Source organism: Mesocricetus auratus, unplaced genomic scaffold, assembly GCF_017639785.1.
Source record: "Mesocricetus auratus isolate SY011 unplaced genomic scaffold, BCM_Maur_2.0 Super-Scaffold_100015, whole genome shotgun sequence".
Classification (NCBI taxonomy): Eukaryota; Metazoa; Chordata; class Mammalia; order Rodentia; family Cricetidae; genus Mesocricetus; species Mesocricetus auratus.
In genome coordinates, this window is record NW_024429198.1 from 21,458,133 (window position 1) to 21,483,860 (window position 25,728).

At 48.5% G+C, this 25,728-nt stretch overlaps 1 protein-coding gene across 1 annotated transcript in view; it reads right to left on the reverse strand.

The window, feature by feature from the left end:
* Trio (trio Rho guanine nucleotide exchange factor) overlaps positions 1-25,728 on the reverse strand; it is a 275,905-nt gene that overhangs the window by 103,184 nt on the left and 146,993 nt on the right. Inside the window, 9 exon segments of the mRNA XM_040757679.1 lie at positions 105-219; positions 2,113-2,262; positions 2,659-2,850; positions 4,348-4,467; positions 6,202-6,368; positions 7,009-7,204; positions 10,224-10,398; positions 11,314-11,483; positions 24,608-24,799. Coding sequence (XP_040613613.1) covers positions 105-219; positions 2,113-2,262; positions 2,659-2,850; positions 4,348-4,467; positions 6,202-6,368; positions 7,009-7,204; positions 10,224-10,398; positions 11,314-11,483; positions 24,608-24,799 — 1,477 coding nt within the window.

A 25,728-nucleotide genomic window follows, 5' to 3' on the forward strand; every position in this document is an offset into this window, starting at 1 on the left:
TTTCTTCGTATCCTGTTATTGAGCTAGGAGCTAAAGAGGCTGTCATTAGCATGAAGGGGACACTGAGGACAAGCTACAGGGAGGGAAAGTGGCAGCAGACTCACTTTTTACTTGCTGCTCTGGGGCTTTGATGTGCGTCACCATTCCCGGCATGCTCACGCTGTTTCTGTGCAGGTATTTCAGGAAGACATCTGCATTCCTTCTGGCCAGTGTGCAAGCCTAGGAAACAATAGTGGACAGTGTATTGGTAATGTGACTCATGCAACTACGTGTCTCATGGAGACGGCAATTATCATATGACTACATCAGAAGTTTTTTACCTAACAGCCATTTGGCCAACTTGTGGTTTACAAAATGCAGAGATTAAATTCTATTTAAAATTAAAAAGAGAAGGTGGGGGGCAACCTCTTTCAGACTCCTTGATCTTGTGAGGTCAGATCATGTTATGACTGCTCAGTGCATAGGCTGTGAGGCAGGACACTGGAGGCAGTCACTGACCTATAGTCAAAGAGGAAGCGGAGCCCTTTCCAGCCACGCCTGAGGTCACTGTATCCCCAGTATGCCTTGACTGCAGACTAATGGGAAAGGGAAGCACAGGGCCCAGCTATACAGGGCCTACATTTCTGTAAAGGCCAGACCAATAGTAAGCACTTCCAGGCTCTCTGGCCCTACCTTGGAGATGAGACTGTCATAAACAATATGTATAGGAACCCGAGTGGCCAGATGCATCCCTCAGTTCTTAGTGGGACTGGCAATTGCTGCTGTGCTAGGGAACCCTAAGTGATGTCACTGACGGACAGCAGCTCCTCAGTATGAGGGCTGACGGGCAGGAAAACCCACAGATGCACAGGCCCCATCTCAGCCAAATGGCTTTTCCTTTGTAATTTTAGCTAAAAGATGTGAACTAAGTGGTATTCAATTCCTACTATGTGGATTCTGGAGCAAGACAGGCAAATCACTAAATGAAAGCACCTAATGGCAGGTGGTATTAGTAAACCAACAACAGAGGCCAGCTGGGAGTAGACTCCAAAGCCTTGTTTGACGCAGTTACAATTAATGCCTGGAAGCTACAATAGTGGTCCCATCCCAACTTACTTAACAACAAAATCCCCATGCCCTCTACAAGGTCCCTAACGCAAAGAGTCACAATTCAGTTTTCCAGACTAAACAATAGTTCTGTCAGTAGATGACCTTTAGACCCGGAATAGGTCATTAAAGGCAACAGGAAATGGTGTCTCAGGGCAGGAGAGTCAGAATGCTGAAGCACTGAGACAAACGGACCCGTGTGAAGTGACAAAGACAAGTCAACAGCCATGTTTCTGATGCGCCCAGCTGCCAGTAATAAGAGGCGCCCAGAACCTGGTTAAAAGTCCAGTGTGGATGCATGCATCCATGTGGCCAGTGCTTCTAAACCTTAGACCACTTAAAAAAATTTAACGGTTTCAAGACGTGGTTGTGACTTCTGTGTGAGCCAATTGGATGCACATAAAAACATGAAGCACTCCCAAGAGCCTGCATTTAACCTTCTTAGAAGAAAACACCGTCTGTCCGAACAGGGCTCCCTCGCTCAGACGTTGCTTTCTGATGCTAGCACCCACCCTCAGCCACAGCCGCTGGCGTCCGCCCCACTTCGTGTTTCTGCATCTTCTGAGGTGTAGTCTACAGGCCTAAAGAGGCCGAATGTCCAAAGAAGGGTCAGTTAAGCTACAGGCATTGTGCATCACCATGTCAACCAGCCAATCATTTTCTGCCTGCAGAATGCATGGGGCCTCGGGTTAGCTATGCCTTTGCCTCAGAGAAATCTCATCACGATAAAACTGCTGCATGGCATTGTAACTCCTAGCCAATAGTTATTCACAGATTTCTAATTCATTCCCCACGAAACTAGTAAGACAGTGTGAGTTTCATGAAAAGGACCACTCCAGTCACTTTCCACACAAGGCAACAGTTGGGGCCAAGTATGTGCAGGGCCTCCCTAGAAAAGTACAGACTATACATCTATGTTTGTATAGGCAACCTCCAAGAATCACTTCTAAATGACGGTCAGGGGCCCCTGTGGCCCTCAACAGGCAATCAGTGTGACACCAATCCCCAGCAGATGCGGCCCCATACCTTCAGGAAGGCCTCCTTTTGCTCCAGGTGCTTGCTAATCATGGGAGTGACGTGGTCAGTTTCAGAATTGGGTCCTAGCTTGTCAGCTCCGCCACACCAGTCCTCTTCTCTTTTGTACTCCTGCTCCAGGCTCTCCAGGACACTGCAGACCTGAGGGAATAAAGCTCCGGGCTCAGAAATCACCTCCCATCTGCTGTCTAACCAGCACAGCTGAGAGCACCATCACCTGGGCTCGGGGGAAGCCAAAGAAGGAGGGAAGACCAAGAATGCTATAGGGCACCATGGGAGGGATTTTAGAATGCAAAGCCAGAGAGGTGCTTCCCATTGCCCTGATGTTTCTCCACAGCAGAAAAAAGCTGTGTTTTCTCAGCTACTTTGTCAACTTGCTATTTTTCAACGACAGCCGACCTAGCGATGTAATTTTAACTTCAGTGCATGTCTCCCCTGCTTCACTTCGACCTGAGTGATTCACTAGGGGTGACTACGTCAGTGGTGGTGCAGCTGTCCCTAATGCCCAGAACAGTCAGTCAGCAGGAGTCTCCCAACCTGCTCTGAAGTCTTGTAGAAGGCGACCGAGGCGTTGACGAGTTTGAGGCGATCTTCCATCTTGAGCATGAGCTGCTGCCAGTGTGAGGCGACCTTCTCTGCACAGTCGCGGATCATGTCCATGTCATAGTGGTTGGCCTGCAGCATAGCTTCAGCCTTCTGTTGCACCTGCAGTGCGCTCTGATGTGTTTTCTAGACATGGGGAAGATGGAAGGCTCATCAGTAGTGTGTCACACACTAAGGCAAGAACCGGGATGCTCTCCATGACTAACAACCAATCCTAACTACTACTCATTGGGACGCTTTGCAAATACGGAGGGCAGTTCAGTTAAGTAGTTCTAGGCCTGCCACCAACCAAGTTGATGTTTAATTTATCTAATGGAGGATGACATGCATTAAGGCTTCCCAGAATGGCACTCAGTTGTGGGGTTTTCCATTTGAGAAGCGACAGGAACAACTCTCAGCAATTGATGAGCTGTCCAATTGTGCTCAGTTTATTATCCCTACCGTCTTGCTTGTGACAGCCACTATAGGCAACAGAACAGCAAGTGGGAATAGGAGGCTATAACGAATGCCTTTTATTTTCATTTCCAGCTGAAGCACTAGACTCCAGTCAAAGGAGTTTTGAAGAACCAGTGATTTTTTTTTTAAAGAAAAGAAAAATAGAGAAAAGGCTGAGAATGTTCCATGCCACACACAAAGAAAATCAAATGGTAAACCCTGATGTCTGATGGCAGGGGCTCTCCAGGAAAGATCTAGAACACCAGGTACCAGCAGCTAGGGCACACAAGCACCTAAGAGAAAAGAAAATCTTTCATTTCATCCAATACGGAGGAAACGATCCTGTAAACACTGACCGTGGTAGAGATTCCCAAATGTGACCTTGAGTACCAGAAACCCCTTGCTTGACAATGCAGCTATTCGGGTTTGCAGAGCTGACTGGAGCCGGAGCCTCAGGAAAAGGCTGCCATTGGCCTAGGCAGATGGCAATACATTGACCTTGGGGGTAAATCAGTGCTGGCTTCTGTGGCTTTCTCTCTGGATAATGCCAAGATTTCTATTATCAAACATCCCTTCTGAAGCCTTACCTAACTGTGAGATCACCTATCACAACTACTACCCACCCCTAAAGAACTCCATTGTGAAGCTATCAGTGCACTGTTAGCAGCGAGGGTGAGCTGGCCGAACTGGTCAAGGCTATTTGACACTGTCTGATGTAGTACCGTCCTTTAGCCCATCAAGGTGAATCCTGTTGCCTCTAAGCAAGCACGAAGTGTTTTGTCATCAGCATTCCTTGTGCCTGGTCACAGTGAGAGACCCTTCACACTGTTAACACTCTGCTTTGTTCAAAATGGTTACATACATGTGAGGCTGCACCTGTAAACTCAGTGAGATAGTAAAAGGCCTCAGCTCAGGCTCCAATGTGAGCTCTGTGACTTACGTCACTCTTAATCAGAGTCCATATATCTTGCTAAGGCCCTTTCACAAGGGAGAAGGAGCCCCAGCCCCTGGGACACTTGCTGCATGGCTGTCCTCAATCTGCTACAGTTGTGAGCTGTTTCCTGCTCTCTCAATCAATCGGGACCTGACAAGCACTCAAGCCGTGGCTGGCTCCAGTGGTGGGTGTCCCATCAAGTGTCATCAGGCTGCTCTCATTGCCATTAGGCCCCCCCTCAGGCACTGCCTTACCTCAATTGCGTGCTGGAACTGCTCGTGTTCTCTCTGCAGCTGCTCGGCTTCCTGCAGTGAGCTGGCAGTAATGAGGCCAGCATTTAACATGGACTCTCCATTTCGGATCCAGCCCAGCACCTGAAAGAGGACACCGGGTAAGTCTAAGCAGCGAACTTCCAGTGCACCCTGTGAAACACCTGGGGTAGGGGATGGGTCTGCAAAGTGGTGTAGAGCAGAGGTTCTCAGGGCTGCGACCCCTTTGGAGGTCGAACGACTCTTTCATGAGAGTCACCTAAGACCATGGGAAAACACAGATACTTGCATTACAGTTCATAACAATAGCAGAATATGGTTATGAAGCAGCAAGGAAAATAATGTTATGGTTGGGGGGGGGGCTACCGCAACATGAGGAAGTGTATTAAAGGGTCACAGCATCAGGAGGGTGGAGAACTTGTAGGGAGGCAGCACTGACTTCCGTACTATTCTACTGACACAGCCTGCCATCCCTGAAGGGCTCTCAACACAAGCACTGCCTCCAGAGAGCTGCAAGTCTGTTTGGAAGACAGCGGCATGCAGCAGGCTCTACAAACACAGACCAGAACAGCTCAGGCTCTGCGTTCTAAGCAAACTTGCTCACTGAGGGAGTTCTCTGTCACCTGAGGGAAGCCCTGCTATTTCCTGTTCAGACTCTCACTCCTAATCCACAGCAAGACTGGCCACCTGCTTAGTAATGGCAGCCCGTTGGCTTCACTGACTGTCTGTATAGTGTCGGTGTTAAATGATACAATAGCCGAGGTGTGAAACAGGTTGCACTACAATTCTCAGGGGCCAAACCACAAGACTCTGAAGTTTACACCCAGAAAGAAACCAATTGATGGTAGAAGCCACCAGCACCATAGGAGCTCATTTTGCATTGTGGCTGAGACCTCAAGATACAGGCATAATATCTTCCTTTGTAACCTGTTTAAAAATCAAAACAATTGCCAGCCTTTGGTGAGAGCTTTCAAAACACCAAGTCTAGCCTATGATTCGGGACAGAAGTCTCTGGGTCTTCTGCTTTTCTGACACATGTTGGTCTCACCTCCAGGTTTCTGATGCCTGTGAATGTTGGCATACTGAATAATTATTTCATTTCTTAAATAAGTAGTTTGTCTTGAGGCAAAAAGAAATACTCACAGGTTACAATGCTGTGTTTCCTTCAAATATACAAATATCAGCGGTACTAATGGATACAAGAAAACAGCAGGGGCCCCCTGACCGCCTCTGGTGCCAGGAGCATGTGCTCTCCTATGAACATGACCCGTGTGCACCACACCAGGATGTGTCTGAGGCTCCTCGGCCAACAAAGGCTTTCTGTTCCATGGGCAGAATATCCCATCCCTACCTCCCCATCAAGCCCCTTTATCAGGGAACTCCACTTATTCCCTCCCACAGGTTCATGTGCAACATCTACATATGACTCCACTTGGCGTTGGGGTCTTTTTTGTTTTGGCCCCAACCCCATATGTGGTATTAGGTATAATGTGCAGATAACTCAAGCAAAGCCCAGCCTTGCGGTCTGTGGCCATGTCCAGATTAATAAAAATTTAGGGGGGGAAATCATGCAGCTCCTTAGCCCAGGAAGTAATGTGCTTTTGACAGGGGCCATCAACAGTAAAACAAGCTGAAGGATGACCTCAAGGGCCGTGGCCGCTGAGCTGGGAGCTCTTCCATTGTTCAGTCAGCCATCCAGGGAGGCTACGGACTCACTGTTACCATGAGACGCTCTTGAGGCATTGCAAAATTACATATCAGGACAACTCAGGGGGATCATGGGAAATTCTTCCTGAGGCTGACATGCCAGACTCCCCATCATTTTTCAGTGTCACGCACCTGCTTCACTTCTGCCTGCAGGTGGCGCAGTTGCACACACTGCTCCAAATGTTTCCGGTGCTGTTCTGCTGCCAAATCCAACTCCTGCTGCTTTTCATGAAGAAATTCTAGGAGGTCCTGGACCCGGGTGGCCATGTCCACATCTCTGTCGCAGAGCAACTCCACACCTGTGAACAGTGGTGGGAGACCCCAGAAGTGAACTCACACCTGTCACCTCTCCTCTCCGCTCGTGTGGCTCAACCCACGAGGCTTTTCAATTGCTATCTGCTGGGCACCACCTGCACCAGCCTGCAGAGGCCCAGGCCAGCAGTGATACATTTATACGTATATCCAGCACACTAGGATGTTAGAGGATGCCCAGATGAGCCAACAACTGCACCTCCTCCTCAGGGGCTCAGCAGCTGTTAGAAGTGAGTGAGAGATACACTCTTCAGGAAGTTTTTAATGTACTGTGTGTAAAGCGAGTAATGCATGATGGGTGTTGCTGTGTAAGCACCTGATGGTACAGTTCCATCCTGGGGCCTACAGTGACATCTGCTGGACAGAAAAACTAAAAACCTGAAAACACTCCCTTGGATTTTACATTTCACTCACAACAAATCACTGTGCAAAATTCAAGTTCTGATTACTTGAAACAACTCTCGAAAAGTTTTAAGACTGAGTTTCCTAAGCATGACTGCAGTATGTGAACTAAAGTCTTGGCAGGTAATGGCTCAGTCACAGAAGCCCCAGCATTCTGTCATCCATCCCAGTCCCGTGGTAATACAAGGAACCCCCAAGTGCCGTAGGATGGAGGACTTTTCTTACCGGAGGCCTGGACTTCATTGACATACTGCAAAAGATCCTGTCCTTGGTGGATGACGTCGAACGTCAAGTTATTCATGGTCAGGGCTTTGTCTGCGTGGTGCTGCAGGCGCTGCTCGGCAATTGTCAGGTCCTCTGTGTCAAAGTCATTCATTTGCTGGGAAAGCTCATCGTTCCAAGACTCGAGGTCTGAGATGATCTGGGGGAGGAGAGCATCTATGCAAATCAAGACTTAAAACAAGCTGCCACATCTCTACCTTTTCAGAGCCAATGGTCCCAAAAGGACATGGAAAACCACATGGGTTTGGTTTTGTGGTATACAGACAGGCTTCAATAAAACAAGTTTAAAATTTTTAAGAAATAAATGGACACAGAATTGGTTGAAGGGGCTCCTATGCTCCTTGGACACTTGTTATTTATTGGGAAAGGACGGAGGGCTTGGTTTATAGTGGGCAGGTGTTCTACCACTAACCACATCAGCGGCCCTGAAAGAAGAAAAGCAACTATCTCAGTACTTCAAGGTGAAACATGAATAAATACATCTATTTGTAAAATAGAGGGAAAATGGAGGGAAAAACAGAAAATTATTTGTTTTAGATTCTGGCAAAATAGTTGTCTAAAGCAAGTTTCACTAAGGCCTGGTGAGTGATCAAGGCAAAGGATGCCACCACTTCAATGAGTGACATCTCGGCTGCCCTACAGATGAAGGACAGCAGGTCACAGCTGCTCATGAGTGATGTCATGAGGAACCACGTATGGGCCATTCCTGCACAAAACCAGAATGTAGCCTACGCAGATCTTCCTTCTGAGTTCTGTGTTTACAGGAAGTAGCAGAGGAAAAAAAGGGGGTAACCTGAAAGTCAGTTGAGAACATATACAATGTGGGAACCTGGCTTCTTTGGCAAGTGAACCCATGATGGTCAAGAAGCCATGGAATGTACAAAGTGGGAGGCTAGAGTGAGAACTGAACCTAAACTAAGAGGCTGGTCACCAATCGCAGGAACTGACCTGTCTGTCTCCTAATGGAGGCGTCTGTGCAAACCTGAACACATGCTGTGCACTGGGAGGTAACAGGTGCCTGCCTGTTGGAAGGGTGAGGTGCCTGATGGTATCTGTGTGTGTGAGGAAATGGCCTTATGATGTAGAGATCTTTAGGACTAGAAGGATGGACATGCAAGTCTCTCTCAAATACTCTGGCACAACATTCAATGAGAGAAGCTAGCAAAGAAACAAGTCTTGCTGATTTGGGATACGGAGGCCTCATTGCACTATTCTCTCGGCTTTTGTATAGGTTTGAAAGATTGCACAACATGACTTTTAAGTCACAAAATCCAGAAACAAGGAAGAACTCCTTGAGAAAGAATATACATACTGTCTACCTCAAAGGACCAGCATTTCCCAAGGGTCCTCACTTATTTATGCATGTGAACATGAACTAAGATGGGATGAAAATCTGAGCGTGTGACAATGCTTACATAATCTAGGTAGAGAGGAGTTTTCAAACTCCTACAGCATAGACCTTCCCAATTTCTTCTTTTACTAGTGGAATCTGTATGCAATGTGTATTGCAGTGTTAAACTGTAAGTGGGGAACATCAGGTGTGATGAAGAAGTAGACTAGCCGTGATGACACACACTGACTTTTGACAAGTAGACTAGCTGCTTATCTTTTCACTGTGCTGGACTCAGTAAAGCCGTTCTCTTACATACAGACTGAAGTTCATGACATCTACAGTAAGTGACTTTCTACAACACGCTGCCTGGCACAGGAGCTTGACTTAGGACACTCGTTCTGTAGTTTCCATTCAGGGGAAGCACGTGTTTGTGTTTCCCGATGAGGTTGTGATGAAGGTTAAATTGCACGCAAGCTGCATCAATACAAATAAAGCAAGAAGGGGTTCTAGAAGAGAATCTAACTAATGCTCCTGGCTGCTCTATCTGCAAACTGAAAATATTCAATATTCAACTAAGTTTCAGAACAGCAAGTCACTGGAGGCCAGAAGGAAACAGTCCTACTCCGTTTGCTGTCCCCCTGAGCTCCAGGCAGCCAAGGCCAGTGGGTTCCCACTGGGGAGACTCTAGCATGCCTTCTCTGTGTTTCTCAATAAGAACCCGAAGACCACGCCTTGGAAAGCACAAGCAGGCTGACAGCCACAATGATTAGTGGGTGTTTGACACAGTTCTTGTTATTAACTGACCAAGATAAAGCTGCTTTTATGGAAACTAGTGCTGGAGTTTAGACAGGCAGCCAGCTGAAGGCATCTGTGGGGGACCCTGTGTCACCTCCAGAGAGGCCACGCAAGGTGAGTCTGATGGGGAGGCCAGAGGGGGCTACACACAGACCTCTTCCTGCAGCTGAGAGAACCACAGGTAGTCTGTAGGGCCTTTCCTGCCTTCTCCACACCAACCCCCAAGCCTCCGTGCCACCTCAGGGCCCAGCCAGACGAGTACCCCACAAGCAGTATGAATGAGCGTGGTAACCCAGGGGAGGCAGTGAGACGCACGATAGTCCACTGTCAGAGCCCTGCAGTCACAGGCTAGACCTGTGCAGTCTAGTGAGGACTCGTGTGCCGAATCTGCCCGCCAGCTGTGTCGGCAGTCAGGCACCAGGACATGGGCCTCACACTGTCAGGTCTCACTCATTCAGACTCACTCCGCTCCACTACATCAAGCAAGAAAGCCCCTCTCTGCACAGCACTGAGCTGCCCTCTCTTTGCTGAATACAGATAAAAGAAGCGTGTACTTCTCTCTTCTCTGCACATACCAGATACAAAAGTTCATTTTGGGGTGGAAATTATGGGAAACCAGAGGACACTTTCATGCGGGACGATTTCTATTCCTTAAAATGCACAGGCTACAGTTAGTCCCTTTATTAAGACAGAAAACGGAAGACAGAGGGATGTGTGAGGGGAGGACAGGAGGGAGGAAGAGAAGAAGAGGGAGGCCTTCAAAGCCTGCTCTCTATAGAGAGGAGTGTGATGTAGTCCTCCACTGTTCAACCGGTGCTGACTGCCCCGGGGAGGCGGTGGCACTCTTTATTTTAGGAGGACACTCTGCTGCCGCTGCTCACACTGTCCCCCTCATCTCCCATCAGCCCACTGTAGTCTCCCACCCCAGAGTGCAAGACTGACCACCGGACCTCCCTGCTTGGCAGAGGCTCGGGGAATGGAGAGGACAGGAGCCAGGGGCAGGGCCCCAGGACAGGGGCCGACCACTCACATCGATGGCATCCCTCTCGAAGATGCGCAGCTGCAGGAAGAGCTCCAACTTGATCTTGCGCTCCTGGAAGAGCTCCTCCATCTGGGACTGAGCCTCGTCCAGCTGCTGCAGCACCGTCTCGATGTGGTTGATGGAGCTGTTATGTGGGGTCTTGTTACTGGAGATGGCAGAGTCCCTGCGCAAGGGCAGAAGGAGACGGGACTTCAGTGAGACAAACAGGAATTGAATGAGAGAGGCTCACATTGTTAGACACCAGATCCGGCAACGCAAATCTTCAGGGGAAGAAGGCTGGCAGGAAGCGGGACTTTGTCTCAGCAAAGGGAAGGCACTGTCCTCTAGCAAAACACCACCAGCCCCTTCCTCTGCGCAGACTGCAGAAGCACAGCTGTGCCCTTCATGGCCCTCTCATGAGAAGTCAACTAGGACAGAGAACCACATGTGGGGAGTTTTAAACAGAGAGGCCAGCTGGTACCTGGTTACCGCCTTGGCAGCAGTTCTCCTGCCTGAGAGGTTAGCCTCGAAAGCACTCAGTGAAACCCTTACTACGGGTGTTTCGTCATGACCCCATCAACTGTCCTGAGTGATGTGTGGTTAGGTGTAGGGAGTCACCCTTAAGTGTCCCTCATGACCCCACCAAAGGAATTCCCCAATCTGCCTCCAAGCTGACCCTGCCACTGCTGACAGGAGCACTGAGGGGTGCTGTCCTGACACTTCCAGGTGGCCTGGCCTTCGAGCTGAGAGATGGACAGGATGCCACGCTCTAACAGGCAGGTCCGCTGGGCCAGAGGACGCGGTCTTAAGGGAGACCAACACATCCATTTATAAAGAAGTTTCAGTAAGGCAGTAATGAGGACATAGTAACGAAAGTTAAATTCTGATGGTTGTCAGTCACTGTTAAGGTGAAGAATTACAGTTTTTTAAGTAAGGGGGGATGAGGGCGGGATGAGAAGAAAACTGTCCCTGACTTTCTGGGGAGCATACTGGAGCTATTTCTTCAAAGACTGATAAGGCAGGAACCTGCTGTGCAGCCTGGGATCTGTGTGGGGCCAGGCAACCGTAGGGGGTGGGGGGGGGTAGGGATGAGGCTCACCTCAGCTGCTGGATGAGGTCCTCCCCTTCCTTGATCACGTTGACGGTCACCTGCAGCGTGGTCTGCTGCTGCTGGCCGAAGCGCTTGATGAGATCCTGGACGGCCTCCACCGACTCGGCGTACACGTCGTCCAGCAGCTCCTTCTGCAGCTCCTCCAGCCATGTCCACAGCTGCGGAGCAGACAGGGCACCGTGAGTGAGTGTGGAGACTGGGACACTCACATGGGGAGGATGCCGGCAGACTGCTCCCAGAGAGAGGGAAGGAAGGAAGGAGGGGGAGGAAAGAGAGGAAGGAGTGTCCCCGAGAGCCCGACAGCTAGTGGAGCACAAAAAGAGCAACATGTCACTGCTTCGTGGAGCAAAAGTAAACAGGCAGCGAAGCGGAAGAGGCTGTCACAAAGGAGAAAAAGGAAAGGGAAGAGAAGCCGCTCTCCCCGCTTGCTGAGGCTCAAGCTGAAGTTCAGTGGAAACAGGGAGCGGCTCTCAGATAACAGGAACTTCTGCTGGGCACAGCGGCATTCTAAGACACGTCTACTGCTTTAACTTCAGCAGAGGCATGCCACTCCATCACTACACCGCCACCCAGACACCAGTGCTTTGGGTCCCCTGGAGCAGAGGACAGCACACTGAGGTTAAATTATTCTCTGCCACAACTGTGGGCTGGAGATGAGTGCCCGAGATGACCATATCCAGTTCAAATAGCCAGGGCCAGTCTGTCACGCAGCGTGGTCATCCTACTATGGTAAGACAGTGTGTCAACAGGAGGTCTACTGTCTCCTGAGTGGGAATCAGAACCTGAATTCCATGTCTATACTTTCCAACATAGAAAAGCTTAGCACATCAATTCTGCACTACCATTTGCTCATTGGATGGGAAGTACCACATACATAAAATATGTTCCTCCTGCTACTTGCAAAGCAATAGGCATTTTAAACTTGGTAGGCCAATTTAAAATATGAAAAGTATTGGTGAAGGGCTTATTTCTCAGTCAAGCTATTCAAGGTCCTAAAAGTTAATTTTACTAAAGACACTAAGTATATGTTAACTTTTCTTGCATTGCTTATCTGGTTTGTGCACACTTTCAAGTTTCATACAATAATTTTACTTAGAGCAGCCTTAGATGAAGGCTGCTCAGCTCATGTTGTAGAACAAGGGAAACGGGCCCCAGGTGGAGTAACCTGCCAGACCTTTCCCGATGCCCCGCACCATCCTTGGAGGGTTACTGTCAGTAAGGACCTCATTCTCTACTTGACGGTAAACACAGAGGCTGCAGTTACAATGACAGGAAGGACAGCCGCATCACGGCACTGAAGATCTTCCAGTTGGCTCTAAGTTTCTCTATGGAAAACAAACTCGCCTGCTACAGGCCGTGCTGTGTTTTGGATCTAGGTAACACTGTGCAGCACGCTTGTGGGGTTGCACATCAGCACCATGGTGGAACTGACAATAGCACCATAGCGGTACCACCTGACACTACGGCACGCTAGCACTCCAGTGCACAACAGTGCTCAACATTGCTCAGCAGTGCTGCCTTTGAGGGTTGGAGTAAGGCCATCCGGGCTCCAGAGCCTCTTTAACAAAGCATCGCTGTGGCCCACATGAATCAGCTAATTTCTCTAGGACTCAGCTTGGTGGGACAAGATTCCAAAGAATCTCCACGACTACAGAGGAGTTACTAAGACAACAGGTGAAGGAAGATGCAGTCATCCTGTGCAGACAGGTGTGCTCCATGAGCTAAGCACTCTGAAATTCATTGCAGGACTGGATTCAAATGAACTAAACAGACTGGGTTTTCTCATGGAAACAGAGCCTATGCTGCTACAAGCAATAACCAAACATTTAGCAAAGTAGATTGCACTATTTTATGGAAGAGTCAAAATACTTAACAGCTGTGATGATCAAGCCAGTGGACTTGTCCTTAAGCCAGCAATCTGCCTTCCACACGACAGGCAGCAGTGGGAAGGACGGGGAACCAACCACACATAGAACTCATCCACTTGCTTCCAGTGACAAGCCCTCTTGATCACGTGCCACCACAGCCCTCCAGCCTCCCAAGATGGACATTTATAAAGACACGTCCCTCTCCATCTGCACTGCCTCCATTGAAAAGCAATGGGGAAAGAACCACTGACTTCACACATCCTGCAATCTCAGCTGTGCCTTTGCTTGAGCTCATGTGCTTTGCTGACGTGGCCCCGGCAATGTTACTGCATAAGTGAACGGAACTGCCCACCAGGTTGGCGGGCCCGCTCCCTTACACCGCTGAGCATCTTTCCTGCACACTATGTTGTATGAGCCTGGGGCACCTTGCTTGCCCTGGTAGGTTGGTAGCTCTCCCCCATTCACTATAGCTTAAACCTAGAATTCCACTTGTGGGATGAGGAGGGAATGGGGTGCCTATGTGGGTGGGCACATCTGCCACAATCCTCTTGTCCAGAGGCATGCTACCAAAGGTGTCCACTGAGTTTCGAACATTTAAACCATCTTGTATACATTGATATTGGGGTGACCAGAAACAGCGCTTGGAGTTGCCCTGCTGTGCAGCACACAGGGACAGGAGTAAATGTCCCTGCCACAAATGACTGCTGTAGTCTATGAGGGCAGCCTGCCTGAGCTCAAACCCAAGTGGGACATCCCAGGGCAGAAACCCGGTGCTTTTCTTATGTGTGCCTACGACTCGGTTTTTCCTATGGACTGTGGGTTTGATGTGAACGCCTGCTCAGGGCAGTGTGGCAGCCTGGATGGGATTACATATACAGAGCGAATGACCAGTAAATGCCAGTCACTGTTGCTGGCTTTCTTCAAAGAAAAACCTTATAATAAGAAAATTCATAAAAGTGCCCATCTTTTAAAATATTATTTTAAACTGTATCCATTCTGATGTATTCTCTCAGTTGTCTAAAATTAGTGCCTTCGTCTGGTAAGCTTAACATTTAAATCCTTTTACCCCTAAAATAGCATCTGATACTATAGTACAAGGAAAGGCTATAAGAAAAATCTGTTGGTTCTATAGAAATTGCTTCCTCTGAATTCTAGGGGGGAAGTGCCAGGAATATTTAGGGGTCAAGTTTTAGCCTTCCACCTGGCAGAGCCACACACACACACACACACACACACACACACACACACACACACACACACTGGCATTTCCCCTCCACATCCTGGATGTTCTGACTTGGGTCACTGGCAGAGTGTGCTCCCCCACCTGGCCTGCAGTGAAGTCCGCAGAGACAGAGCAGTTACACAGAAGACAGCAGGAAGTGACTCTGGGATGGCGTAGACGAGAAGGAAACAGGGAGTGAGGTAGTGGGCCAAGGCTATATAAAGAGCATGATGTCAAATGCCTGAAAGGCCTTTGCCCCTGGACTCTTCAGGAAATATCCTCACTCAATTTGAAGAAGAGAAGACTTAGAGAGAGGCCCTTTGTGATGCCTACTGAGGATGGACTGATACGTGTCTTACTGTAGCCTGAGGTAGGCAGAGCCGATTTTTAAGCTTTTAAAATGAGGTAATAGGTAATACCTAAACAAGGAAATTAGCTCTAGGTGGCTAAGTGAGTCCTGAGACCTGGGAAGAGCTACAGCAGTGATCTTTGCACTTCCAGGTCATGCAGGCTATAGCCAGTGTCGACGAGGAGTCTGGTATGGAAGGAGGTATAGCACACCAGCTGAGACACGATACCCTCAGCGAAGTCCTTGTGCTCTTCACCTGCAGTCCTGTCTAGGAACTGGGGTAACTTCACTAACCTGCAAAGCCAGTGCTCATTTATTGCGAGGGCTCTGTACGCAGAAGCTACTGCACCGAGACCTGTCTCCCTGCTCTCAGCTGGCAGAGGCAATCGCTCAGTACAGGGGAGCTGTGTAAACGGGAGCACACAGTGAGAAGTCTCACAGTCATCGCTCCCAAGGGCTGCTGCTACTGCGAGTTCAGAGCAGAAGTGAGCGGTTTCAATGGCAACCGGCAGGTCCAAACACAGCAGGGCAGGAGCTATGCACAGGCTGAAAGGGGAACTGCTCCCGCCACCCACAGATACCTCCTCTGCCAGAAACGACCAACTCTTTGTTGATGCCTGGCTGACCGTATGTTGACACACATGCCTGGCTGACTGTATCCTGACACACATGCCTTACTGAATGTATGTTCCATACACATGCCTGACTGTATGTTGACACAGATGCCTGGTGTCTTGATGTAGGAACTATAGTGGATTTTTCCTCTCTGTATTGTGTGTGGGTAAGCATGTCCTGCATATGTGCATAAGCAGGAGGTCTTTAGATAGTCTATGCCACCACTGTCCACTTTAATTCTCTGTTCACCTAGAGTCATGCTGGTGGCCAGAAAGCTCCAGTGACCCTCCTGTCTCTGCCCTTAGGTACTGGGCTTCTCATGCTGGAGCAGCAGGCACTTCCACAGCCTGAGCTGTAGGGATTCAGAAGCACCTTCTACTCTTGTGTGGTGGGTAAAGGATGCCTGAGTATGCTGAGTTATAAAGCATGCATGGGGTAGAGATAGAACAGGGAAAACCAAGGTCAGCATCAGAAAACACCACCCCAGCAAGAGTCAGGTGCCGGCACTAGGAGAAGAAGGAGACCCACAGAGATATCTGCATGGCAGCTCCAGTGTGAGTAGCAATAAGTGGGCATTCCAGCCCTAGGTGTGGTCACCTGTAGACAGGTGGGATGAGGCTACATGGCAATGATGACCAGCAAGGGACAAGAGATGAAACATGACTGACATAGTTAAGGAGCTGTGTGATCAACAGTCCCTGTGCATGTTGTGTTACCCTAAGAAAGAGCCTGGCACTTGGAATTTTTCATCTGTCTTTCTATTTTACAAAACCCTTGAACAAATCAAACGTTCTTTTCAGCAACAGTTGGCAACTATAAATACTGGGGAAGGGCCAACCTCCTTCCCAGGTCATTTTAAAAAAATGGCTACTGTCACTCTGAAACAGTTTTGAGTTGTGTCCAAGTGTAATTCCTCTTTGCCAGAACAAATCCTCAAGCCTGGAGGTTGTGGCCCACTTGCACAGCTGACCCATTATGCCCCTAGACTACTGTTTGCTCCCTTCTGGCACGGCAGAAGACCTGGAGCACGCTGATACCAGCTCACTCTCCTGAACATGCTGGCCTTTCCAAGGTGGGCTGGAAAATGGATTGACATGCCTATGCAACTCAGAAAGTAGCCCAAGAGCAGCCAGATATCTGTTTCCTAAACGGTTTTATTCTTTCCTTAACTGAAGCAAAATGCATTACTCTGGGCACTGCACTATGGACAACCAGAAACACGCAACGCTTCTCTATTAAACACACAGTCCATGTCCTATGTGACACTCATCTGTTCTCATTCAAAGCAGACCTATACATTAAAACTATGAAGGGAGCCATTTTCGTTGTGGCCCCAAGTCCCCAAAGAAAGACAACGAGGTTTCAACAGAGTAAATCAAAGCATGCCTGAGTTCACCTGAGCAGTCAAGATGTCCCATAAGGACATAAAAGTTCTTAACAGGTTAAATTGTAGGTCAAAGATCTGACTGGAAAAAACAAATCTCTCCAACAGGAGTCGACAGAGTGATTAAGCCAGGCTGTCCTCTGGCCTTAGACCACTTGAGATGAGTCGTCATCTACTCCTATTAGAGTACCTGTCAGTGAGTATGATCCCAGAAAGCCAGCTTTCACCTCCTTCTTCCTGACATCAGTGAGGAGGATAAAGACAGACTTGGCTTTGTACTAAAGCCCTCAGTTGACTTTTGTAGCCTGCCAAGTCTCTCTTCCAGCCCTTCACTTATCCTTTAATCTCTAGATCTCTGCCTAGAACTAACATCACCCTGAAAACGCATAAAACTTATCTTCTTAAAAGATATTACCTGTGTTATCAAGGCATGGTGGCACAAATCTGTCTTAGCACTCGGGAAACTGAGGCAGCAGGATGAGGCAAGAGGATCGTTTGGGGATACGTGGTGAGCGCCAGGCCTGCCAGGGATGTATAGCAAGACTTTACTTAACAAGAAAAAGTCAGGTGTCTTGCAGCCCCTGGTGTCTATCCATAGTTTATCAACTGAACCAATGTGGTGGGTGAGTAATCTAATTCTGCCAGTATTGGGAAGCACAACATGCCTAGGAACTGAGTCATCACTTAGAAGAGCTGTCTTTTCGTAAAACCTTTCCTCATTTTTGTCTTTTGCATATTCCAGTCACGTGTAAGCAAAAGGCAGGCCCCAGGCAGATGCCAAGGGCATAAAGTGAGACTTTTGACCGAGTATTGGGGAGGGGGGGGCCCAGCCAGAAAACCTGATCCTTGTCCAGTGTGCTTCTAAGTTTTGTGTTTCAAAAAAAAGAAGAGAAAACAAGCGAACAATAACAAAACCAGACTACAAGCCTAACGGGAAAATCCCAGGTAATGCGCCGCTGGTGATCACTCCTTCTACCTCTCTGTTGATATGAAGAGCGGTCAGCAGAAAGATTACGAACATGCCAGAGACACACCTAGAACATTGCATTCCTCTCTAGATGAGCCAAAGACCTGCATGATTCTTTGCTGATATTTAGTTCATAAAACTAGTAAGATACCAACAGTATTCAGATCCCCTTTAAGATGAAGTGAGGAAGTAAGGTTATAGATGCATATCCACTCTCGGCAGCACTCTGGAAGACCAGCCTTTCCTGATCATGCATTGAAGTCCCTCACCCTCCATACAGCACTGACCAAGCTGCGATGCAAACACTTGAGTTTAAAGGACAGTGAGAGGCAGCTCTCCTTTTAAAGGGGAGCCTTCAGCAGGACTCTGTTTGCCACAATGGTTTCTAATTTCTGTTAGCCTAAAATTTTCTGGGTTTTTTTATTTGTTTAATTTTGTGCATATGTGTGCTACCGCATACATGTGGAGAACAGAGCGAACCTTCAGGAGTCCATTCTCTCCTTGTGCTACCTGAGTTCTCGGAGTAAGACTCTGGTCGGCAGGCTTGGCAGCAAGCACATTTACCCACTGTGCTGACTCTCTGGTCCCTACAATTTTTCTTCATTTGAAAATGTTGGTGTAATATTTAGAAATTACAAATTTCATGATTTTAAATCCTTCTTCAGGAGGAAAAGTGTTTAGGGGCTGAACAGATGCCTCAGAGGTTAAAAGCATATACCTTTCTTCCAAGGCACCCGAATTCAGTTCCCAGAACCCATGTTGGGTGACTCAAAACTTCAACTCCAGCTCCAGGGGATACAGCACTTTCTGTTCCTCAAGGGCAACTTTAGTCAAGTGTACATGCTGTGTGTGCTCACTCTATCTCTAGTGCATACCTGACAGCGCTCTCTCTGATCCTGTTGATTAAGGGAGAAAAAACCGAAAGGAAATAAAATACATTTGATTTTCTGGGTCAGAAGTGTTTAGTGATGTACGCAACTGATTCACACAACTGTGAATGGAACCGTGAAGATCTGTCTCCACCAAAACGGGGTCTGATGCTGGGGACAGTGGAGTCACTAGTTTCTTGGAGGGCTCTGCTCTGCCATGATCTACAAAGCATGTCAGAGTGACGGGGTCACTAGAGAGGGGGTCAGAGTGACGGGGTCACCAGAGAGGGGGTCAGAGTGACGGGGTCACCAGAGAGGGGGTCAGAGTGACGGGGTCACCAGAGAGGGGGTCAGAGTGACGGGGTCACCAGAGAGGGGGTCAGAGTGACGGGGTCACCAGAGAGGGGGTCAGAGTGACGGGGTCACCAGAGAGGGGGTCAGAGTGACGGGGTCACCAGAGAGGGGGTCAGAGTGACGGGGTCACCAGAGAGGGGGTCAGAGTGACGGGGTCACCAGAGAGGGGGTCAGAGTGACGGGGTCACCAGAGAGGGGGTCAGAGTGACGGGGTCACCAGAGAGGGGGTCAGAGTGACGGGGTCACCAGAGAGGGGGTCAGAGTGACGGGGTCACCAGAGAGGGGGTCAGAGTGACGGGGTCACCAGAGAGGGGGTCAGAGTGACGGGGTCACCAGAGAGGGGGTCAGAGTGACGGGGTCACCAGAGAGGGGGTCAGAGTGACGGGGTCACCAGAGAGGGGGTCAGAGTGACGGGGTCACCAGAGAGGGGGTCAGAGTGACGGGGTCACCAGAGAGGGGGTCAGAGTGACGGGGTCACCAGAGAGGGGGTCAGAGTGAGGGGGTCACTAGAGAGGGGGTCAGAGTGACGGGGTCACCAGAGAGGGGGTCAGAGTGACGGGGTCACCAGAGAGGGGCAGGGCAGAAACACAGTAAGCAGTTATTGTTGATCGGAGATTAGTGAGGCTCAGAGCAGGTCACACCTACTTAAATGTCTACATCTTACTTTAAAATTTTTATTATTTTGTACCTATCGAGTAAGTTAAGTTGGGAGCCGGGAAGAGACAAAGAACGTGTATTGACAACAACTACAAGACAACACTATATTTGGAGCTTGTATAGGTGACTTCACTGTCTCCACAATGGAGCTGTAGCTTGAGCAGCAGTAACCTGTCACAGGTCACTGGGGCTTTGTCACACTACAACAGTTGTATACTATTTTGATGCAGATGACATTTTCACAGAAATTGTACAACTCTTTTAATAACCGTACCGACAGAAGACAACATTCGTTTTTTTTCCATGAGGATGCCAAACCAGATATGAAAGACACAGGGCTTGACAGCTAATGCTTACAGTCAAACCGGATGCTTACCACCAAAGGCATTTCTTTCCTCTGAATTACATCATTTAACTGCTCAGTTGTTCTTGTGACCAGTAAGTAAATCAAATGTTCCCGACTACAGAGAAATAATTCAATTCTGTAAGATTCAACGTCCTAGACAGAAACTGTTCCCTGTTGAGCACATCAAGTGAGATTTCTCTCCTAAGCCATTCAAATGATCTCCTTCCTACTACCAAGCTGACTTCTGGGGTTAGGAAGCTGGAGGCTGGACATTTATGTTTGGTGGAAGTATAACAGGGCGGTCTGTTCTAGAAAACTGTGTGGCGGATTCTTTCTATCTGTACTGACTGCACATGACAAAGGGCCCTCATGTATCCCAGAAAAACAAAACCTTCCATCATTACAAAAACCTGCATACGACTGTTCAAAGTATCCCTTGTTTAACAGCCTCAAACTGTAAACTACTAGAATGTCCTTTAATGAATTAGTAGTAAATAAAGTGGAATATACTTATACTGTGAAATGCTACTCAGCGATAACGGAGAAAGAGGTATTGATTTGTGTAAGAAAGTGAAAGTATCCAAGGTTAATCAGGTGGAAAACACGACCACAGAAAATATCCAGTATTCAGTCCGTCATTGGTGGCGCATCGCATGCCTTTAATCCCAGCATTAGGGAGGCAGAGGCAGGCGGATCTCTGTGAGTTTGAGGTCAATCGGGTATACAGAGTGAGTTCCAGGACAGGCTCCGAAGCAATACAGAGAAACCCTGTCTCTAAAAAACAAAAAATAAAAATAAATAAATGGACAAACTATCCAGGACTTCTTTTATCTGGCATTTCTGAAACACCCAAAGTAACAGAGATGTGAGATACTGGTTCTTGCCAAGGCTGGAGACAGCCATGAGGAGGAAGCAGAACCGGAAAGCTCCTGGCAGTCAGGCCTCCAGCTTCTGCAAGAACGGGAAGCAGAATGCGTTCAGGCACGTCTCCTTGATGACAGAGCGATCCTGTGTAACCGCGGCTTGTGTGCTGTGGTAGTTACATCAAACATATATGAAGTTACAACAAACATATGCGCATGGGTGCTTACACACACAGGCATGCATGTGCAGTGAGGCTGAATACATAAACAGCTACTGTGTCACAGGGTGGGGCCTACAGAAAGTCTCCATGGAGAGCAGAGCAAGGTCTCTGTGGGAGAGCCAGTCACAGAACCACCAATAGGAGGACAGCTGCTTTGTGTGCTGTGTACTGGCAGGTAGCCACCAGGTGCTGGACAGGCTCTCTGGCTACCCCAGAGGAGGAGAGAACCACAGGTGTTGGCAGCGGCTGCCTGAACAAGCACTGGGGGCCGTTCCACGGCTCCTGAGTAGACCTGGTCAGGCTGAGGGTGGCAGATCAGAGAGCTCAGCTGCACACCAAAGGGCCTGGAACTTTCTTTTTCCCCAAGTGCACTGAGCTTCTCTCTCTGCCGCTTCCTTGGGAGTGTTGAGGCCTGGCTCCAACGAGCATATAAAAGGAAGTTGACCTGTTCGCTTGCTAGGAATGAAAATGAAATCAGACTGGCACTCAGACAAAAAAAGTCTCCAGGTGGCTGGTGGACCATTAATTCTGACTCCTGAGTAAAATGAGAAGCTCTCTTTTGCCAGGCATTACTCAAAACAAAAATGTGTCCAGTTCAGCAACAAATGCGCAGAAGCCCAGGCAGGTTTCTTTACTTAACCCACTCAGGATGGCAGCAGCTTGGTTCAGGGAGAGTGATCCTTCCTGGGGACCAGGGATTCTAAGAACAGAAGCCAGTGCTGGTCACTGAATCATCCCCAGAAACAAACTGGCAGCAAGCTTGATGTTGCTACTAAGCTGCATCAATTGACCCATGAATGTCAAAGGTAGTGAGTAATTAATCCATGAAATAACTCTGAGGATGAAGTTGAATGAGCAGAAACGGGTAATGTTTTTTCCACTGGATCCAAAACTAAAAATCTCACTCCAGGCACTAAACCTAAGATCAGACGGCAGGTTAATGTTTTATTTCACAAGCTTGTGTGAAGTATCTAACTCTTAGAAGAGGCTACATAGCGAGAACACAAAGGAACCAGACCTCAAACTACCAAGCGAAACCCCTGTCTGAAGTGTGATGGCAGCTGTGGTCACCACTTAGCTCCTCACATGTCACAGTGTGCTCAGGGGCATTTCACAATGGCAGAGTGAAAAGGATAAGTCATGACCAAATTAAAAAAGAAAACAAATTCACTCAAAGGAAAGTCGGCCCGAATTATCCATGATGTGGATAAATGTCACAGATGGTACGGAAAAGGTAACAAGACCAACAGGAAAGGATTGCAAGCAGAAACTCAGAGTCCTCCCCCACAAAGCCCACGTTCATGTGGCCAATAAACAACCGCTAAGGAAAAGACAATGTGGGGTGAGAGGGGGTGGCAAGGACACTTGAGCCTTCTGAAAGGGGTGAGGAGTCCCACGAACACTTCTGCAGGGAGTGTCCTGGAATACTTCTAAATCTGGCTGAGGAGGAAACTGAGGCTGAATCTAGCATGAAGGTGTGAAATAGTTGCCTTCTGTGGAAATAAGTCCTCTTCTCAATTCCAGGAACGAGAGTGAAGCCGGTACCCTTCTTCAAGGTAGGACTAAGGCCACAGACCACTTTAACACTTTTAGCTCATGAGTAGACACGGTAAGACAGAGAAGTGACATACCGACACTGACGGAAAAAACAGATGGCACAGAATCCTAAGGTCGAGTGGCCATAATCTGGAGGTCTTGGGCCAGAATCTAAGGTTGATGTACACAGAGCTGGCCACCAGTCTCTCTTCTGGATGGGATCCCCACAGATACCTGAACTAGCTGGCCATGAGTAGTCACCTTCACCTGGGACTTTCCAGAGAGAGTTGCTATGGGATTGTCTCATGAGCCAGAAACTAGCCACACAGTGAGGAGTGACACCCGCCAGGTAGAGAATCAAGGAACAACTGCTGTGCATGTGGAGGGCACCTTCTGGGTCTGGAGGGCCTTACTGGGTAACTTTTACAAAGGTCTATGAACTTGCCTGTGACAGATAAGGATCTTTCTCAAGCTAACTGTCTGAGGAGAACGCTTGCACAATATATCTGGCAGCAGCCTGTCATTCACTTGACGACGTCATGCAAATACCTATCAATGCAATCAATGTGTTTCCTTCCTCCTGCTCTCTGGCTTAACTTTTGCCTTCACTTTAAATTGATCACAGCTCATCTAAACTTCGGTGGGATGGAGTCATAAGCTGCTTGTGGAACACAACTGAAAGCAACCTTTCTCCTAGCATGAATCTGCCAAGGGTCCTTCCTGGGAAGGGCATATGCAGTGCAGAAGGGGGACACAGTGGGTTACACAGGAAGACATGAACCCTCTCAGCAGAGCTCTGGCGCTAACATGAAGCCCAACCACTTGGAGGAGAAAATCCTGACTAGTGCCAGCCTGTAGGATATAGTCCCTGGCTATACTGTAAGCCACCGAGCACATGTGTGTCCTGCTAAGTACGTGTTCCTCACTAGCCACCAGATGGCCCTTTATTCTGGGTTATCTAAGAGTTGAAGAAAATATGCCTGCCATGATGGTCCCACCAATAAAAAGGAAAGAATGGAACCCGGAACCTTCTCAGGGAGTGGGAGAAAAACCTGTCACCCAGAAGATGGACTGGGACCTTCTTAGCCTGCAGACACATGGATACTAGCGGTCACAGAGTACAAACCTATAAAAACTGAAGGTGTTACCTTTAAAAATAATTTGCAAGCCTAGAGACTCTCCAGTGTCGGCCACCGAATATTTTTATAATAATTTCCTTAAAAATGATACTACTGCTATGAAAAAAAAAATCAACAGACCTCACCCCCTGCAAACCGCTTTCCACTCAGCTGTCCTGATCTGTCTGGTTAGTGAAAACCATGGCACAATACACAGGGTATCTGTACCACAGACTGACTTGGGCAAAGACTTCTGTCTCAGAGGACACTGCCCCGTCCCTGGGATTGCCCAGACACTGAAGAGGATTCCCAGGCATGCAATTCAGGCAGGTACCACACACCATCTACCATGGGAAGGATGTGCCTTATTCTCTCAATCTGCCGCCGATTCCCTCTGTGCCTACCACCCTTCCCACCACTCCTTTGGCATCTAAGACACTGGAGCATCAGTGTCCTGTGCGGTCACGGGACTGGTAGGATGCATGCCTTCCATCCTGTTTACTGCTCCTGGCTGGCTGTCACATCTTACTGTCTGTGACCCTATTCCTCTCTTGGCTTTGATACGAAATGTGTAGTAAAAGCAGAATAACTAACACAAATCAGATAACATAAGAACAGAGAATCCTAAGGCAACATGGCCAGTGTCGCAGGCTTGTGTAGAGAATTCCTCTCTAAAGGAATCTCATTGTTTCGTTTTCCCCACTCATCTCCTGACCCACAAGTCTCCCCTCCACCCCCCCACCTACAGACACCCCTAACAAAGGTAGACATGCATCCCTGTGACACTGCCAGCAGCAGGTGTCCAGCTTGCTTCCTAACACCTGTCCCTCATTATGACAAAACTAGGATCCCTTCCAACAAATTCAAAGACCCTGTCAGTCAGATTATATTTTGTCATCGTATGAAGCCTTACCTCTTTTACGTGGGTGTGGAACGACACGGACATGTCCAGCAGGATCTTGCGCTGTTCAACTCGCCGAACAAAATCTTGAATCCGGTCTTCAAGTTGATGAGCAGCCTGATAAATCTCTTCGGGGTCACATTCGCCCGTCTGAGCCAGCTGCTCCGCTGCTTCTAACAGTTTGTCTGCATTTGTGTATGTGTTCTGCAGGAGACAACACCCAGAACAACAGAAGATGAGCATTCAGCAAACCAGCCAGTGTGGGAGCCATAACGGCACAGCAGCACAGAGCCTATGAGCAGCGCTTCTGATCATTTACTTAAGTTAGACAGAAATATATATATATACATATGATAAGGAGCATAAGAAAGTTCAGGAGGCCCACACATGCCTATCGGTAGCCTTTTCTGATACCAAGCAGATTATTACGAACCGGCCAGAACAGCTTATGACTCAGAAAGGGCTGTGAGATTTTTGCTAAGGTGGAGTCAGGAAATGCCCCATGGCCACAAATGCCTGTTTCGCTTTTTCTCTCGTTCTTAATGGCAGAGTAGCTGTGCTTTCTCTTCCCTGCTTCAAAGTTCAGTTTCAGAAGGAAAAGAGAATTCCAGTGGCTCTAAACGAGTTAGTGTAGAAATGCCAACGTGAAGTGTGAATACCGATGCAATGTTCTCCGAAGACTGCTCTACTTGAGAAACTTGCTAAATTCTTGATAAACTCTTGGCTGTGGCTGCATTTCTCTCATGAGCAGATAAGCTATAGCCCGGGACAGTTCCTGGAAACTGCTCAAAGGGGGCATTACCAAGGCGAGGGGGAGATGAGCCTAGCTGGGGACCCTCAGAGGAGTCAGAGCAGCCTGCTCTCCAGGGAGGACTAGAAATCGAGCCTGTGTCTCTGCTGAGACAGTTGGCTGGCTCATTCATCCCATGGCCCAAACTCCTATAGCTGAGCAAGGGGGGGGGGGTCTCTGCACAGGGTGGGAGGTGGCTCAAAGTACGGGGGAAATGTCCCTGGAAGGAGAAGCAGGCTCAGTCAGGTGATGGGGGTTTGGAACAGCATGGGAAGCGAGGCTCCAACTAGACAGGAAGGATGTCTCTATCTATCTTTTCTGTTGCCAACAGCACAGTCTCGAG